The sequence below is a fragment of the Heterodontus francisci genome, chromosome 2 (assembly GCF_036365525.1).
Source record: "Heterodontus francisci isolate sHetFra1 chromosome 2, sHetFra1.hap1, whole genome shotgun sequence".
Classification (NCBI taxonomy): Eukaryota; Metazoa; Chordata; class Chondrichthyes; order Heterodontiformes; family Heterodontidae; genus Heterodontus; species Heterodontus francisci.
The window spans coordinates 16,126,862-16,146,259 of record NC_090372.1 but is presented as its reverse complement, the minus strand read 5'-3'; the positions used below and the strand labels follow the sequence as shown (position 1 = coordinate 16,146,259).

Genomic DNA, 19,398 nt, shown 5'->3' with positions numbered 1-19,398 from the left:
GGCGCTTCACAGGAGCATTTTCAAACAAAATTTGACACCAAGCTGCACAATGAGACACTAGGACTGATGACCAAAGCCTCATCAAAGAGGAGCACTTAAAGGAGGAGAGCGCGGCAGAGAGGTTTAGGCAGGAAGTTCAAGAGTTCATGGCCTAGGCAGCTGAAAGCACGGCCGTCAATGGTGGAGCAATTAAAATAGGAGATGCACATGAGGCCAGAATTGCAGGAGCACAGTGATAGGGAGGGGTGAGACCTTGAGGGATGAGAATGTTAAAATTGAAGCTTTGACAGACCAGGAGCCAACATAAGGAGAGGACGGATGTTTTACCTGTGCTGGAAATACCAGAGTTGGTGTGGACCAAGTGTAACCAGATCCTTGCCTTTTCCCAGTGTGTTTTGTCAGTTTGCTGCCAACATTATAGCAGGAGACCTGCAAGACCCTAAAGTAAATTTAAGGCCAATATTTTAAAATAACTATAAGTAGATCTCCTGTGAAATTAGTCATTAGTGCTCTGGGACTTGTAGTCTGATTTCTGATGTTTACCATGGGTCCTACTGCAGCTTAAATACCACAGCAGTCTCACCTATTGCTGCAGTAGAGAAAATTTATAGAAGCAATAAAGCACATTACAGAAAGACAATGGACTCACAGATAGGGCCTATAAATTCAGTCATGTAGCAGTCATTTTTCAGCACTAAACAGCCTCCTAAGCCTCCAGTATGGTGGGCAGGAGGCAGATGCTCATTACAAGCTGGAAGTCCATCGTCCACCCTATTGGTAAAGGTCAAAAATTCACCATGCAGTGTGCAGGCCTAAAACAGGTTTTACTTCCTTTGCATGTGAAAATCGGGAGCTTAAAATCTGCTGAAGCCCCCACCCCCCCACCCCCCCCCCCCCCCCCTCTGCTAGGTTGGTTTGCCTTAAGGCAGCCAGTGCCAGCTGCACTCAGGAAAACCAGATCTACATGCGACCTAATAGGCAAACAGCAACCAACAAGGTAAGGCTTTGAAATATATTGATGAAAGGTCACTAACCTGAAATGTTAACTTTGCTTCTCTCTCCACAGATGCATCCGGACCTGCTGAGTATTTCCAGCACTTTTTTGGTTTTGTTTCAGGTTTTCAGCTTCTGCAGTATTTTGCTTTTATTTGAAATATACTTACCTGAATATGGAGCCAGGAGGAACAGGAGAGCTCCACCTGACCCCATGAGCTGTTACTTCCCCCCCCTCCCCACCCCTCCCTGCCTACCACTTCCTCCCAATCTGATCGCCACCCTTCCCAGTTACCCTGTTTCTGCCATCCACAAAATCTCTCCTTAGTTATTTTATCCATTTTTTTTGCTTATGTCCCACAGTTGATTCATAGGACTTGTTTAAGGTGCAAGTACTCTCTTTCTTTGTCTATTCTTCCCTGCTCCCTCCCTAAAATTGCTCCAGAAAATACTAATTTACAGCCTTTAACTGCAGTCAGGACCTGCTGATATGTCTAAAACTGCTCTGGACTATCACACACTGCCCTCTCCCTTTGAGCATCTCACCTTGTTCCATCCCTCTCACTTCTCATTCAAAATCCATCTTCTCTCACCCACCTATGTATTGTGATAATTTTCTCACTGAGATATCATTACTGCTTTCCTCCCTCAGCCTCTGCACCAAGGAACATCCCATCCTCGGTGATTTCAACATCCATCTCAGCTCACCATGCTCTCCATCCTCTGAGTCCACTCCTCTCCTATCTTAAATCTCTTCTACCATATAAAATCCCAAACCCATATTCACGGCCACATTCTTGACCTTGCCATCTCATAGTAGTGGCCTCGCTACTCCCATCGTATCAATCAGAGATAAGCTCATCTCTGATAACTTTCTTGTATCAGTCTCCACCCATATCCCCCTTCCCCTCCCAACCCACTTCTTTCTGTGTCTTCCCCTTGAAAATACTTTATTCCTATTCACTTACAACAGCACTTTTAAAATTCCAACTCTCTAGCCTTTGGCCCTCCATTCAAAGCAACATTTCTGCAGCTACTGATCTGCTCAACTGCACCCTCACCTCCTAGTCCTCAATAAGATCATTACTCTCTCTCTCCCCCTGGCTATTCCCCCTGGTATGGCTCGCATCTCTGCTGCCTAATGTCCAAGGGTTGCAGACTTGAAAGGATATGGAGGACAACTGGTTTAGCCATTCATTGTTGGATCTGGCTGGACCACATAAAGCACTAGTGAGTCCTGCTCTTGTCTACGAAAACGGCTCACTGTTCCAGGATCATCCTGGAATGGAAAGATAACCCCAAGCTTCTTTTCCCTACTGCAAACTGTCTTCTTAAACCACTTTCTACTGCGTCATCTACCATCACCAATAATGTGTGAGGGGCTCATGGACTTTATTGTTACTAAGATTGAGACCATCCGTTCAGCTGCCTCTGCTGTTTCCCTCCCTTCCACTAGTCCACTGGCCAGACTTCTTCTAAGGTTTCCTCCTGCCCCAGCATCTTGCTCTAGTTTCTATCCTATCTCCCTAGTGCCCTCTCCAAGCTCCTGCATCCTCGATCCTATTCCCACTAAATTGCTGACTGCTCAACTTCCCTTTCTTTCCTATGTTAGCTGATATTGTAATGGTTCTTTCTCCTCAGGTACTGTACACCTCTCCTTTAAAGCTACCGTTTTCATCCCTCTCCTCAAAAAAGCAGCCTTTACCCCGCCATCCTTGTAGATTACCAGCCCATCTCCAAACTCCCATTCCTCTTCAAAGTCCTTGAACACTCGGTCACCTACCAAATCTGTCCCCACCTTTCCCAGAACTGTATGTTTGAATCCGTCCAAGCAACTTTCTGTCCCTGCCACAGCACTGACCTTGGCCCCTTCTATTTCTTACCTTCATGCTGCTCCTTGGCAACATCATCTGAGAACACAGCATCAGATTTCACATTAACACTGATGTCATGCACACCAGAGGTGCAATGATACAACAATCATGGAATAACTCTGAAGAGTTTTGAAAAACGGACTTTATCTTTACAGAATGAACCTTTACTTTTTTTTAATGAACAATGGTCCAAAATGGCCACCAAAGAAAAAAGGGATTGGCCTTTTGTGTATTCAAACTGTCTGACAAAGACAAAGGACAAATCATCAAAGCTTATAGGTGTAAATTGAACCTGTCCTACACCTATCCTAAAGCATTACAGAATTGAATGACTTTTTCTGAAGCAAAGGAGGTGTGAAGTATCCACGTCCTGGGCCATTGTACAGTCACTATGGGGAAGAGATGCAAACGTCTCCTACCAGGAGGTGAGAGATAACAGCTTTACCTTAAAAAAGACAGCCAGAGAGAAAGAGAGAGAGAGAGAAAGAAGCTACATCTACATTATACAGCAGTGAGAGCTAGAAGTAACCCACCATGTTCAATTGAACCTTCAATCAAGAGAGAAATCTACAATCATCTCAGGCCTGCAGCCATCGAGAACTTGATTTCCAAGAGAATTCAACAAGATTATCATAACCTTTCTCCCCATTAAAAGCTACCTTCCTTTTTCCCTTCTCTATTTCTTGTGTGTGTGTGGGCAAATGTGTGAGTGGTTGCAGTTGTGACAATTTTGGGTTCAGGCATATTGATCAATAAACAATTGATTTTCTGTTTCTTAAAACCTACAAGATAACCTGTGGCTGTCTGTTTATTTGAAAGTAAAACACCAAGGGGCTAAACTCGAATACTAATACACTTGCTGCCGTCAGGTGGGGAGTTGAACAGTGAGAACCACCCATGTCACACCGCGTGATTGTAACACTGACGATACCCAGCTCTATCTTATGACGTCCCTGTCTGTAAATGTCAGACTGCTTATCCAACATCCAGTACTGGATGAACGGAAATTTTCTCCAACGAAACATTGGGAAAACCGAAGCTATTATCTTCAGTCCCCACAACAAACTCTGTTGCTAAGTCACCAACTCTTTCCCTCTCCTTGGCAGCTGTCTCAGGCTTGATGTCATATTTAACCCCGAGATGGGCTTCCAGCCACGTATTCATCCCATCACTAAGACAGCCTATTTCCACCTCCATAACATCACCTGACTCTGCCCCTGCCTCAACTCATCTGCTACTGAAACCCTCACCCATGCTTCTGTTACCTTTAGACAACTATTTCTACACACTCCTGGCCAGCCTCCCATCTTCCACTCTCAATAAACTTCGGGTTATCCAAAACTCTGCTTCCCGTATCTTAATTTACACCAAATCCCGCTAACCCATCACCCCTGTGCTCACTGACTGACATTGACTCTTGGTTATGCAATATCTTGATTTAAAAATTCTCAAATACAAACAGAAAATTCTGGAAATATTGAGTAAATCAGGCAGCATCTGTGTAGAGAGTAACAAAGTTAACATTTCATGTTGATGACCTTTCATCAGAACTGGAAAAAGTTAGAGATGTAACGGATTTTAAGCAAGTACAGAGTTACCAAAAGGTGGAGAGGAGAGGAAAGAACAAAAGGGAAGGTCTGTGATAGGGTGGAAGGCAGGAAAGATTAAATGACAAAAAAGATGATGGTGCAAGGCAAAAGAGATGGTAATGGGACAAGTAAAGAATCAAAAGTGAATCTCAAGGATATGTAATTGGCAATCGCAGTATCATTACCAACAGCTGCTGTCCAAAAAAATGGGAGCAATGCTTATGATCTGAAATTATTGAACGCAATGTTGAGTCAGGAAGGCTGTTAAATGCCTAATTGAAAGATGAGTTGCTGTTGCTCAAGCTTATGTTGAGGTCAGAGTGGGTGCAGGGTGCAGAATTGAAATGACAGGTGACGGGAAGCTCAGGGACACGCTCGCAAACTGAGCAGAGGTGTTCCACAAAGCGTTCACCCAATCTGTATTTGGTCTCCCCAATGAGGAGGAGGCCACATCATGACCAGCGAATCGAGTATTAAATTGAAAGAAGTACAAGTAAATCGATGTTTCACCTGGAAGGAGTGTTTGAGGCCCTGGAAGGGAGGAAGTAAAAGAGAAAGTGTTTCATCTCCTGTGCTTATACGTGAAGATGCCAAAGGAAGGGGTGTTGGGGGGGGTGGGGGCGGGGGGTGAGTAAAGAGGGGACCAGGATGGTGCAGAGAAATGATCCCTTCAGAACACTAAAAGAGATGGGGAAGATGTGTTTGGCGGTGGCATCACACTGAAGGTGGCAGAAATGGAGGAGAATGATCCGTTGAAAGTTGAGGCTGGTTGGGTGATAGGTGAGGACACAGGGAACCCTATTGTGTTCCGGGAGAGAGGGGAAGAAGTGAGAGCCGAAGTCTGGGAAATGGGACGGACACGGCTGAGGGCCCTGTCGAACACTGTTGAGGGCCCTGTCGGACACAGTTGAGGCCCCTGCCAACCACGGTGGAAAGGAATCTTCTGTTGAGAAGAAAGAAAGACATAACAGAAAATGCTGGAAATACTCAGCAAGTCAGGCAGAATCTATATTTAACAAAACATCCCTAGTTTTCAAGTTTCTCCATGGCATCACTCTTTATCTCTGGAATCTCCTCCAGCCCTACAACCCTCCAAGGTATCTACACTCCTGCAATTCTGGCCTCTTGCGCATACCAGATTTTAATCGCTGCACCATTGGTAGCCATGTCTTCAGCTGCCGAAGCCCTCAGATCTGGAATTCCCTCCCTACAGCTCCCCACATCTTTTTCCTCCTTTAAGATACTCCTTAAAACCTACCTCTTTGACCAAGCTTTGCCTCATCTGTCCTAATATCTCCATATGTGGCTCAGTGTCAAATTTGATTTGATAATGCTCCTGTGAAGCACACATCAAATGCACTGTATAAATGGAAGTTTTGTTGTTGTTAATTCCCACACTGCCCTCTCCCTGTCTTGCTAATTCCTACACAGACTACTTCACACTGCCTTCTATCATTCTGTGTGGTGAATAACCTGACAGAGCGAGGGCAGTGTGAGATAGTTTGTATGGGAATTAACAAGACTATCTCACACTCTGCCCTCTGCCTGTCTTGTTAATTCCCACACAGATGATCTCAATTGTTTTGTATTAAAGATATTTCTCACCCATAGTTTCCACTATGGATTTATAGTTGTTGGTGAGGAGGAAGAACAGGGATTGGTCTGTTATTAACCACAATATAATCTTACACATGAAGGAGTAATAGAATAAATTAGATTGTAATGTGTTAGCTTTATACATATGATTATGAAACTATAAGTAATAACAATTAACATTAGGCATGCTAGTTTAGAAAGAACAGGAAAATTATTGAAGAAAAGTAACTGACTAATGCTGGGTACCAAGGAATGTGCCCTTGTAAATCACAGATAATGTCAGTCCCTACTGCTGTTGCTAGTTTTGAACATAAAATTGATGAGAAAACAAAGGGTGAGGTGGCACAGATGGATCACTGCAGGCTGTACAAGTAAGAGTATACTGGTGTAAGTGTGTGTAGTTTGAATTAAGGACACCTCAGGACAACCGACTCATGTAAGAAGTGCAGGCATGTGGTACTTGCATGCTTGCTTTGACATATCAATATAAAAAAGCAAAAGCTAAATCTTGTATTCCTTAATAAACCATTAAAGTTGCTGATACTAGAATATCAGACCTATTAATAAGATTAGCCAGAGTGTCTAAATTCTTACAGTCCACTTGTTTCTCCTCTTCGCTGGAGTATATCTCACCCGCTGCACAATCTTCACGCTCATTTATCTGCATCCTGGATAGCTGTGCTGGACTGTAAATATTGGTGAGAGGAATGCAAGGTGCTGGCTTGTTGGGGGCCACTTGCAATTGTGGCAGGCTGCTCTTCCAGGCCTGTAGTAACAGAACGGCAGCATACGTTACAGTACTGATTCCGAGAGATAACTTCAAGCAGAGTTTGCATATAGTTTATGGTGGTTTGAGGTGTTTCCGTGAATGAAAGGAAGGGCAAGCAGATTAACACTAGCCCTGAACTTGTGACAGGTCTACGCTGCACCTTGCCGTAATCTGTCAATACTTTATTCACAAAAAAGTTCAGAGTGGCATCCTTTAAGGGAATTAGAGAATTGTAATTTCTGAATCATCATTCATTTTGGATCTGTTCCCTTATATTATGAGGCATGTACACTTGGAACAGATAATTTTTGTAACAAACTGCTGGGTAGCATTTACATTGATCCCTTTCCTCAAGTCTTGCCATCTTTGTTCATACTTAGACCTAGCTCTCTGGGTGCTTCAGGGTACTATCACCTTGTTAGCCATCTCGTGCCAGACATTTTGAACAACGCTTCTCAGATGAGAGGCCCCTGGGTACTAAACGGGGTAACGCGCCATTGCTTCACTGCATGATTCAGCACCTAAAGGGCATCATTAATAAAAGTGCCTTTATTGCTGAGGAATGATGTGAGGCTTTATATTTCTGTCTGTCATTTTAGTACATTTAAAACGGCGGCTGCAGCCCTTTAATATTTGTAGCAATATTTTAAATTTGCTACTTAGCGTACACAAACTCCCATATGGTCTGTTGTGCAGGTGAGAGCTCACTACACGCAGCAAGTTTATTCTGAAACTGTCTGTGCAGGTTTGGTTGAGGGGTAGAACTTTCAGTTGATGTTTAAAATTGTGCACAAACTCCTGTAAGGCATATATTTCCTCATTCTCAGACCTCAATACATAGGAGTAGAAATTGATGCTCATTGCACTCGGTTGTGGTAGAAAACAGAGGCATAAAGGACCAATTTCAGGGTACGCCATTCTACATACAATCTGCACTTGTTTCACATATTGCATATTTCAGGCATCCCAGCAGCCACCTAAAACAGGCATTAGACCCCTTGCATATGTTACTGAGGGGTAGGGTTGCCTGGTATCTCTGGGAATTAAAGACTAATGTCTAAGACACTTCTGCAAGCAACCCAGGAGAAAAATCATTGGAGCAATAAAAAGTTTTGTTTTTCTTAATTTCCTTTGAAAGCTTTTGTTTACTGGTTAGAAAAATGTTGGATATGGGAAAAGAGGCTGTTTAACTAACAGTCAAGAATCACTCAATCAGGTAATGCAGAGTCTGGTTGACGAGGGACAGCAATGCACTGTGAGTTAAGTGACCATTAGCAGGAATGTGGGAACAGAGGAGTTAGAAGCAGATGGTCATTTGCTGATACCTCTAGGAATATGCCCAACTAGAGTTGGCAACTCTATTGAGATGTCTAATACCTGTTTTAGAACGTCTGCCAAATTGGGCTGCCCTGAGCGGAACAGGTGTTGAGCCTGCCCTGCTGGGGCTTCTCTGTCATGGATGTAGGCTAGCAAGCAGCCAGTCCAAAAAGTTAACTTTTTTTTTTAAACAGCTTGACGTCGACCCAGGAGAAACAAGGGTGCTCCTCCTGGCTCCATAGAGTTCCCAAGGGCCTTTGCTAGCTACCTTCCCACACCCAGGACATGCTTAGTCAAGTGGCCCAAAATTTATCTTCTTGAAACGGGCAAGCCTCAAATTACTGAAATGAGGTCCAAGGCCCAATTTCCGCCGCGGGCCACCAGGTTACGGCACACACTGTCTATGCACCGTTGTTTATGAGCCCAATAACGGGCCATGACCAATTTCTGTCCTGTAATATTTTTTACATTATCTCTGTGCCTATTTTCTTGTATGTCACTGTGCATAGCTGCAAATTCTCCTGAAATGTCCTTCAGTCTAGTTCATACGTAGCTGTCGTCACAGGTCATCCTGTCCTCTATTTTTAGTCTTGTAACTTTCTCCCAGATTATAATTCAACAAGCATTCTGTGTGGTAAAATGCATTTAAACATCAGAGGCCATTACAAGAATTTCTCAAATTTCTTCCAAAATTGAGGTGAAATATAAATAAATAATTTAGATATTTTAGTTAGTTTGATCTGTCATATTGTAATTCTTTTCCCCTTTTGTAGTCCTAGGAGCCCTAATGTTTTACAAAGCCTTCTGTTTTTGCACAGGTTTTAATTCCCTTAACTCGCTGCAATTCCCACAAGGAAACAATACAAGGGCAACTGAAGGCTAGGAATCCAGGGCTGTATTTGCTGATATTTGATAACTCTTTTTCAAGGTAAGCTATGTCAGTTGGCCTTAAATTTGGTATATTGTCTCATTAAGGAAATGTCTTAGCTTGATTTTTGCATTTTCAGAGAAATGCATGGACCTGTAGTCAGAGATAGTCTATCTTAATGGGTATAAAACAAACAACACAGCTAGAAAGGTGGACAGAAAATCTAGAGTATCACCTCAACCCCAAAATTGAGTTGTAAGGGTGGAAATTCTTGAGTGCACCCAGATTATGATGAAACAGTGAACTGTCCATGCTACTGCTGTCTGCATTCATTTTGTTGTTTACTCCTGATATTTTGAAATTGGATAAGTCCTGTTTGATCTCCACTCACACAGAAGTTGCCCAAGGGAGCAGTTGAACATGAAACAAGGCTGTCAGAAATTTGCAGCCCTACTGCAACCAGCTAGACACCAACAAGGCTTTAGAGCTGCCAGATTTCTCATGAAAATTTGTGAGTCTTTTACTGCTGGCCTATTCAAAGCATCATACAGCACTCTAGCTGCTGAGCCAGATGGTTGTACCACTCCAGAGATCTGAACATAAAATCTAGGCTGACACACCAGTCTTTTCAGATGAGACAGTAAACCCAGGTCCCGTCTGCCCTCAGGTAAATGTATAAGATCACAGGGCACTATTTCAAAAGCGCTATATAAATTCATTTTTTTCCTTTTTATCTCTTTGATTACTTAACAAGCATGGCTGTACTGAATCATCTTCAAAGGGATCAATGATGTGAAACTTCTGGGCATTGCATTCTTTTCTAAGTTAAGGCTAAAATGGTATATCTAGGATATATTCAGTCCCTAACACCAGAAACCATATCTTGTTACTGATGCAAAGCAGTCTTGAAACAAAAGAAGGAAAGCTAGTCACTTAATCCTAGATGCTTCAGACTTGAAAATTACAATTTCCTACTCTGCTACCCCACCTGACAAAAATTGGGCTTTGATTGACCTGAAGCTCTGCTGATTTAGCAACATTCAGACAGTGTGGCCTTCATAGGATATAAAAGCAGAGTAACACATTGGTTATTGCCATGGGAGGTCTATTGGTATATGATAAAATGAGTCCAATGTCCAAACCTTAGGGTACCCAATCCATACCCCTTTTTCCAACCTAAATATCTTTCTTTGTAAAGTCAATTTTCTATCAGACAGCATTCCTTATTTAATTTTCCATGCTTACAATATTAATCAACAATGTGGAATCTGCTCAACATCAGCTGCATCCTCCATGGAATTCCATCTTTTTTGATTCCTATGTGAGGGAGACCATCAGAGAAGTTTTCCTTTCATTCTGGACTATGGCGGAGAGATTTTCTCAGGACTACTAGTCAGAACTCCTGCTAAAGATATAGTGTCCAAGGCTATGCAAAAAAGTCCTTGGAGCAGGAAAAGAGGTGGGAAGCTTGTGATCCATCCTAGACCTCGGTATAGACTACTGGAGAGGGTGCAGAGACGATTCACCAGGATGTTGCCTGGGCTGGAGCAATTCAGCTATGAAGAGAGACTGAAAAGGCTAGGGTTGCTTTCCTTAGAGCAGAGAAGGCTGAGGGGGACCTGATTGAAGTATACAAAATTATACGGGGCATTGATAGGATAGCTAGGAAGAAACTTTTTCCCTTAGCGGTGGGATCAATGACCAGGGGGCATAGATTTAAGGTAAGGGGCAGGAGGTTTAGAGGGGATTTGAGGGGAAAAAAATTCACCCAGAGAGTGGTTGGAATCTGGAACACACTACCTGAAGGAGTGGTAGAGACAGGAACCCTCACAACATTTAAGAAGTATTTAGATGAGCACTTGAAACGCCTTAGCATACAAGGCTACGGGCCAAGTGCTGGGAAATGGGATTAGAATAGATAGGTGCATGATGGCCCGCACAGGCACGATGGGCTGAAGGGCCTGTTTCTGTGCTGTATAACTCTATGACTCTACTTCCTTCTGTAAGGCCACTTAAGAATAGTAAAGCTGATTATGCTAGTGCATCCAGCAGGTAGACTAGTATCTGCAGAAATCAATGGGATGAAAATTGAGAGGTTCTACAATGGGCTGGTGATCTGCTTTGCCTGATTACCGCCCAGAGAGTGAAGAGGAAAATAATCTCTGTTGTGTTTGTTTATACAGCTGGACCAGGATATGAAAATCTTAAATCCACAGAAAAGTGTTTGAAAGCTGGAACAGAGTTCAAATTTAATCTCCTAAATTTGCAGTTTTTGTAAAATTGTTGAGAGAAAGTTTTGTTTCAGTATTCACTTTTCAAATTGAATATATCGACATTTGTTCGCTCGTTGATTAAACCCACATGATTATTACATCAAAGTAACTATTGCCACCTGTTTCTTTTAGGTTTACCTCAAAGAAGGTGCTTTATCACTTAACGGTTGAAAAACCCATAATCTACGATGGAAGTGACGTTCCTGAACCGTGAAACATTTTCACATGTATTTTTAAACTGTTTAAGAATAGCCAGGAATATTTGGGACATTGCTTTCCAAGGTTTGAAAACTATGCAAGCATGCCTTATATAAAAAATATATGTCATAACTTTTCTTAAATTCTGCAGCAACACTAAATAAGGGACTGTTAAGGAGTAGCAGTATTTCTGTAGTAGGTGAGAATAGAGCCTCCTTTTCTTACACTAGGAGTAATGGTTGCACTATCTTTTGTTTATATAACCAGATGCTGGTATAGCATTTTTCCTTCTAAGCAAACCCACTTTTGATTACTCCTACCACTACTTTTACCACACTATGCAGCTGCAGCTCATTGCAAAGTTATAAACTGTCACACACGCTCAAAGCACCATCAGTGGTATTATGCATTGGAAGGAATTAAGTGGGTTAATATCCTCTTGTTCCTAGTGATATATTGGAGAACAAATGGCAAGAATGTGGCCTATTGAGGTCAATGTGTGGAGATGATCTACCTAATATATGCAGTTAAGAACGTGAGGTACTATAATCAGGGCAACCTAACAAGGAATACTTATTTATATTTAATGTTACAGATATTTTGACTAGAGATATATTTTGAAAAGTTTGTATGCCTGGATCTGAGGGGTGTTAATGTAGTTTTTAAATGTAACAGCTTTGTAGTAATGCCCATTTTAATAGTGCAGTATCTGAAACTAACTTGGCGAAGTAATTTGAATATTTTTCAAGTTGCAATGTGCAGTACACTCTTATTCAAAAATTTGATATTTAGACAGAACCAATTAATGAAGGACCTCACTATGTACTTTCAGCTGAAACCATTCATCTCTAATTTGAATTTTTAAGTCTGATTTTTATAAAAGCTTCACTTTATTTATTCACATAGCCAAAAATAACTTTGTTTAAGGTCAGAAACACAAAAGTAAAATGCCCTTGCCTCCGATCAGTAGTTACATCTCCAAAAGTGAAGATTGTTACAACAAAATTCACAAGACATGAGATCCCATTGTGAACGCCATATTTAAACTAATCAGAAATGAGATGATCTGAATTGGTCCAAATTGCAGTATTTTTGCACTCCATCTCTATTGCCTTTTTCCACCATCTCTTTCGGTCTATCCCAACTGGATTTGGCTGGTAGTGTAGTGGTTATGTTACTGGATTAGTAATCCAGTAATAATCTGGAGAATATGAGTTGAAATCCCCCCATGGCTGTTTGTCAATCTGAAAAATCTGAAAGTGAAAAAAAAGTAGCAGTAAAAGCTCTCAGATTGTCTTAAAACCCAGAATGGTTCATTAATATCCTTAAAGAAAGCAGGAAACCTGCCGTCTTTACCCAGTCTAGCCCATATATGTAACTCCAGTCCCATACCAATGCAGTTGACACTTAACTGCCCACCCTCAGTTGTATCAAAGTCCTACAAAGAATAAACTCCCCACCTCCCAAAATTTTAGAGTGCACCTTCACCACACAGACTGCAATGGTGCATGAAGTCAGCCCACCACCACCTTCCCATGTCAACTGGGCAATAAATGCCAGTCTTGCCAGTGACACCCATGTCCCCATCACACAAATGAAAGTAAAACTATAGGTCCGGTACTTTTAGGGCAATTTATCTGGGATAGCTAGTGCTGTAGCCTTCTCTTACTAAAGAATAAGGGTTACCCACATTCCATCTGGGTGCTTCATTGGCATAAGGTCAGATAAGATTGAAGTGGACCAAAAAAGACCACAGTCTCCCACCAAAATATAGGAATGTTGGGGGAGTTTTTCAGATCTTCTTCCCATCTCTTTTTTTTTTATTAGTGCCTCAAACCCTCCATATGCTTGTTCCTTCCTCCATCTTTTCCTCCATTACTAGGACTGAGGCTATCTGTCCTTACTCTCACAACAAAGCTATCACATTCTCAGTGCCGTTCAAAGCATTTTTTAAATTCAGCCCCAAGTGAAGGGTTAAAGCTTATGTAGCAAATTAGCAGGTTTGGGTAAGTTGAGATGTAGTGCTGCAGATGATTGGGATTTAGAAGCCTGTAGATTGTATGAGGAAGCAATTACTAGGGTGAAGTCCTGAAAATAAATGAGTTTCTTTCATTGTCACTTAAGATCCCAAAGTTAATCCAGCCACATAGTATTCCTTTTGCTGTGAATGAGAAACTAATGGGACTGGCTATGGAGAATAGGTCAAGGATAAAGTGAGTAGGAAAGGGTTTGAGTTACACCTTAGGCAGTGGGAGGGGGGATGGAGGAAAATCCAGACATAGATCAGCAAGGTAGAAAGGGGTTGGGAAAATCCATGGGGCTAGGATCTGCTTGATGGGAGATGTCATTCAGGCAGATACAGTTGAAATGTTTGAAAAATTGTCTACTCCTAATGGAGCCTAACCCACTCCGTCTATCCTGACATGGGAATAGAAGTAATCCAGTCATCTCGAGTCTGTTCCACCTAAAATAATTGCATTTATGTTAGCACCTTTCACAACCCCAGGACCTCCCAAAGCACAACCAAAGAAATACTTTTGAAATGTAGTCACTGTTGTTATGGAGGCAAAGGTGGCAGAAAATCTTTGCACAAGATTACACCAACAGCAGTGAGATAAATTACTAAATAATCTGTTTTGGTGGTGTTGGCTGATGGATAAATATCAGTAGTAACAACTGGCCTGCTGTCTTCAAATAATTACATAACAACTTTCACATTCACTTAAGTGGGAAGACAGGGCCTCAGTTTAATGTCTCAACAGAAAAACAGCACTTCCAACATTGTAGCACTACACTGAACAATCAGCTCAGGTTACGTACGCAAGTCTCAGGAGGGGGGCTTAAACCACTGACCCAAGGCTGACATACCACATGGATCCTACTTCACCTAGTCTAGCTCTTCATGGATCCTACCCCACCCAGCCTACTCCATAAGGGACTCTATTCAATCCAATCTGTGCTATCATGAATCTAACTTCACCTTGTCAGGCCCATTGTGGACCTTACTCTCATCAATCTACCAGGTCATGGACCTTACCCATCCCAAGCTACCGTATTATGGAACCTACTCTATCATAAACTATATGCAACAAAGTCTGGCCTTTTATTGACTTTAACATACCCAATCCATTGGATCCCACTCTTCAATCTACTCTAACTTGGACCCTATCTCAGCCACTTTATCCTAAGATGGCCCGCACCACATCCTGTTTAAATCACCATAGACATTATCCCATCCAGTTTACCAAGTAATGGACTTTTCCCCACTCACTCTACTCTGTTATGAATCCGATCTCATTCACTCTACCCTGTCAAAAACCATAACCTACTCAGTCTACCCTATCATGGAACCTACACTACCTATGATGAATGTTACCACACTTGGTCTCTCCTTTCATGGACCCTAACCCACTAGTCTACCATATGATGAATCTAACCTACTCAATCTACCCTACCAAGGGCCATACCCTATTATCAACCTAACCCCAACTGGTCTACATTATCATGCATCCTATCCTATATTGGATCGTACTACATTCAGTCAATTCTGTCAGAGAACTTATTCCAGTTAGTCTAACACATCATGGATTTTACCCTATTCCGTCTCCTCTATCATGCATCTTACTCAACTCAATCTACTCTGTCACGACCCCTATCCCACCTATTCTACCTTATCATGGACCGTATCCCATGCACTTAAATCTATCATAGACATTATCCCATTCAAGCTACCTATCCCCATTAGTCTATCCAATGTAGAATCATAGAAATTTACAGCACAGAAGAAGGCCATTCAGCCCACCATATTCCTGCTGGCTGCCAAGGAGCCATCCAGCCTAATCCCTCTTTTTGGCTCTTAGTCTGTAGCCTTGTAGGTTATGGCACTTCAAGTGCCTATCCAAGTACTTTTTAAATGCTATGAGGGTTTCTGCCTCTCCCACCCTTTCAGGCAGAGAGTTCCAGATCCTGGGTGAAAAAAATTTCCCCTCCAATCCCCTTTAAACCTCCTACCTCTTATCCTCAATCTGTGTTCCCTGCTTATGGACCCCTCAACCAAGGGGATTAGGGTCTTCCTATCCACACCTTCTAGTCCCTTCATAATTTTATACACTTCAATTAGGTCTCCCCTCAGGCTCTGCCGTTCCAAAGAAAACAACCCTAGACTAGCCAATTTTTCCTCATAACTAAAATTCTCCAGTTCAGGCAATATCCTTGTAAATCTCCACTCTAGTGCAATCACATCTTCCCAATAGTGCGGAAGCCAGAACTGTATATTTGATACAGTTTCAACATAACCTCCCTGCTTTTATATTCTATACTTTGGCTAATAAAGGCAAGCATTCTGTATGCCTTCTTGGCCACCTTATCTACCTATCCAGGCACCTTCAGGGATCTGTGGACATACATCCCAAGATCCCTCTGTTCCTCTACACTTCTCAGTATCCTACCATTTATTGTGTATCCTCTTGCCTGCTAACCTTCCCCAAATGCATTACCTCACACTTCTCTGGATTGAACTCCATTTGCTACTGTTCCGCCCACCTGACCAGTCTATTGATATCTTACTGCAATCTACAGCTTTTTTCTTCATTATCAACCACACTGCCAATTTTTGTATCATCTGCAAACTTCTTAATCATACTCCCTACATTCAAGTCCAAAGGATTGATATATGCCACAAAATGTAAGGGACCTAGTACTGAGTCTTGTGGCATCCCACTGGAAACAGCCTTCCAGTCATAAAAACACTTATTGACATTACCCTTTTCTTCCTGCCTCTGAGCCAGTTTTGGATCCAACTTGCCACTTTGTCTTGGATCCTATGAACTATTACTTTTGTGACCAATCTGCCATGTAGGGCTTTGATAAAAATCCATATAGACTACATCAAATGGACTACCCTCATCGACCCTCCTTGTTACATGGATTCTACTTCTTAATGTTTCCTATATTACAGCAGTGAATACACAAAAAATTACTTAATTGGCTATAAAGTACTTTGAAACATCCTGAGGTTATCAAAGGCACTATGCAAAAGTTCTTTCTTCCCCTATCCATTATATCCAATGATAGATCCTGTCTCTGGAGTGAAGATTAATTAATTAACAAACATTTAACCAAGAGCAGAAAATCAAACAGAGGGTGAAAATTAATACCACATCAGCACTAATGCAGATTCCAAACACCAAACAGGCTCTTCAGCCTTCTAATGAAACAAAAGGCGAGAATTATTTTAATTCGTTGAACCCACTAATTTGAAGACTCTTAAGAATTTTATTTTTGTGTAACTTTAATCAATGCCAAAGAATTTCAAGTTCCGTTTACAATTTATTTATAAAACTGAAAGATTCACACTTTCTACTTTGAGATGGCTTTTTGGAATTTCTTGCTTAGCAGTGAATAATGTAAAAGGCACTTGTTTTAATGTGCAAAGTTAGAATTCAGAGTTTTTGCTCAGATTATAAATAAAGAATGTATTTTAAAAGTACAGTTTGTGTGCCATCTATTTGTTAAATTACATTGTACTTTCTTAAAGAAATATGTCCAGCATGTACTGTTTGAAAACTCTGAAACTTTTATCTTGCAGTATTGTCGCTGGCAACAGCCCCGACTTCCGTGGTAGTCAATAAGATAAAGAGTCAACCATTCACCTGGGTGCTCAACCCACCAGTATAGACCAATGATGTAGATCTCTTGTTACTCCCTAAGAGACCTTTCCCAGCCGCCAGGAAGGCAGAAATGAACACAATGGGTCAGAATTTACTGACAAACTAATGGCGGGTTTAATGCACATGCCATTATTAGTGACTAAATTATCCAAAAATTTGTGGCAAGGAAGGGATACACCGTGATTTGCGAATTGCCACAAATTGCTGGACCATTTGCATCATTCCATCATCAGTCTCACGAAATCTGCAGTCCGTCGTCAACGTCCCCATGAGTTTCAAGAAATTGCTGCATTTGCACATTTGTTACCAATTAAACTCGCCACAGAAACACTTAGCAGCGTAAGGGCCTTTTTTAATGACAACATTTATGTTCCTGCAACAGCACTCAACCTGTCTGGTTCAGTAGGAACAATTGAAACTGTAAGTAGTAAATTGTTCTTAACTGGTTTAATTCTTTTCTTACTTTCCCTCTTGCCTCTCTTCGTTCTCTCTCTCTGAATGCACTCTTTCTTTTCCGCTCTTGGGGAGGGCAGTTTTTACTTGGGAATGCGTTGGGGCTGGGGGGGCTGGTAGCACACAGGAAACCCGGAAGTCAGAGTTTCCTTGCATGCTATAGAATTTTAACTCCACAGTGTATGTCTTTGGGCCCCGACAGGTTCCCCGCCTAGAAGTCAGCCTGATTGACAGACTTGGCTTCCAGTCAGACAGGGAGCACATGGAGGACTAGGAACGTCCGATCCCCGACTCGGGGGAGGAGTGGGTCCAATTCTTGACCCCCGGTTGGGGGATGTCTGTGCCCAGGGCAGGATGGGGTAATTGATGATAATGAGGGAGCTTGGGGGCTGGAAGAAAACACTCTTGCTCCTCAGGACCCACAAGGAGTGTGCCCCGAAGCTGCCCTTACCTCATTTCAACTACTGGGTTTCCCAAGGCTCAGGGATTGGCTTACAATCCTTGTCCGTCTCAGTAAAAACCAGAAGTCAGCAAGTTGGAGCCAGCTGCCCAAAACTCAGGGCTGAATGCGGCAGATGTAAACTATGGCAGTCCGTCCATGTGGACCACTCATCGCAGAGCCGCTGCAATATTAAATGCAGCGGCTCATTTAAATGGCCGGAGCGGACCTCCCCCCCCCCCCCACCCCGAAGACGTGGAGGGGGCCGGTGGTCCATCCCTGGCAATGGTATCTTGTGCCATTTTTAAACGGCTTCGAGCCCTTCCATTTAGTTTAAAAATTTAAAGAAATAAGAAATGTTTCTAGTCCCTCTCCCACCCCCTCAATATCCATTCAGTTTATTCCTTGCCCTCTCCCCCACCAAAATACTTACCTTGTGTACCTGACCTTCCCCACCCTGGCAAAGTTTATAAACTTTTACCTTCAGCCCCTTCCCACCATCCCCTCCACCAATCAGATTAGTTTGACCCCCCACCCCCAGCCCCACACTGAAATACTTACCTGCTCCCCCCTCCCCACCAGTGTCCCGCATGGTGCAGGCGTGCCGGCCGCCACCATCAATATGACACTGGAACAGATGGCGGGAGCAATTAAGTATTTAATTCACTAATTTAACTAAATTTACATATTTAACTTTTGGTCCCGTCTCCAAGCGGCGGGGCGGGAGGGCCACCATGAGGCCTTGCCACCACCGACAGTATCAGGCCGGGCCTTCCTAGCGTCAAGGCCCATGGCGGGCCTCTGCCAGAGGCATTTTCTGGCCCCGTCCACCCCCCCCCCCACCCCCCCCAATCTCATTAGTTAAGGATTTAGACTGTTCGTCCCATCATTCACCAAGATCCCCGATGTCCTGTTGACTTCATTATCTACTCATATTTTCAGTAATTTGCAGCGCAAAAATTTTACAAGCTGAAGGGTGAGGGAAAGTATCAACCTAACAGGGCAGACCTCAAGATTCCCCACTCCAGCAAATTCCGGGTCAATGACCTTGGAACAATCATATGTGCCCAAGATTGCAGTGAGCCAATTGCTTTTTGCTGCCATTGCTGAGGAAGGTCCTGTGAACAGCATTTTAACCAAAACTATTACAGAATTGCATCAAGCAGCAAACTACAGAGAATATGCTTTTGATAAAAGGCTTTCTCTGATGCTGAACATAGGATTCCATCGGTTTTTCTTCGATAGGATTCTCTTGATTTTACTCGGTCTCAAAAAGGAAACACCTGTAAAATATTCTAACAAGGCACCTATAGCCAGAATAATAAGCTAACAGAAGGAGGCAAACTTAAAGAGAATACTA

The 19,398-nt window shown here is 42.5% G+C and overlaps 1 protein-coding gene across 6 annotated transcripts in view; it reads left to right on the top strand.

Annotated features, from left to right (window-relative positions):
* fyco1a (FYVE and coiled-coil domain autophagy adaptor 1a) overlaps window positions 1–17,431 on the top strand; it is a 225,776-nt gene extending 208,345 nt beyond the window's left edge. For 5 of the 6 annotated variants that reach the window (XM_068054938.1, XM_068054896.1, XM_068054916.1 and 2 more), the window contains 2 exons: window positions 8,957–9,066; window positions 11,412–16,945. In XM_068054938.1, the coding sequence (XP_067911039.1) occupies window positions 8,957–9,066; window positions 11,412–11,493 (192 nt within the window). In that variant the 3' untranslated portion in view covers window positions 11,494–16,945. Of the gene's footprint in view, window positions 1–8,956; window positions 9,067–11,411; window positions 16,946–17,064 lie in introns of those variants that run through there. The other variant, XR_010977255.1, reaches the window with a different exon arrangement.
* Window positions 17,432–19,398: the final 1,967 nt, after the last annotated feature.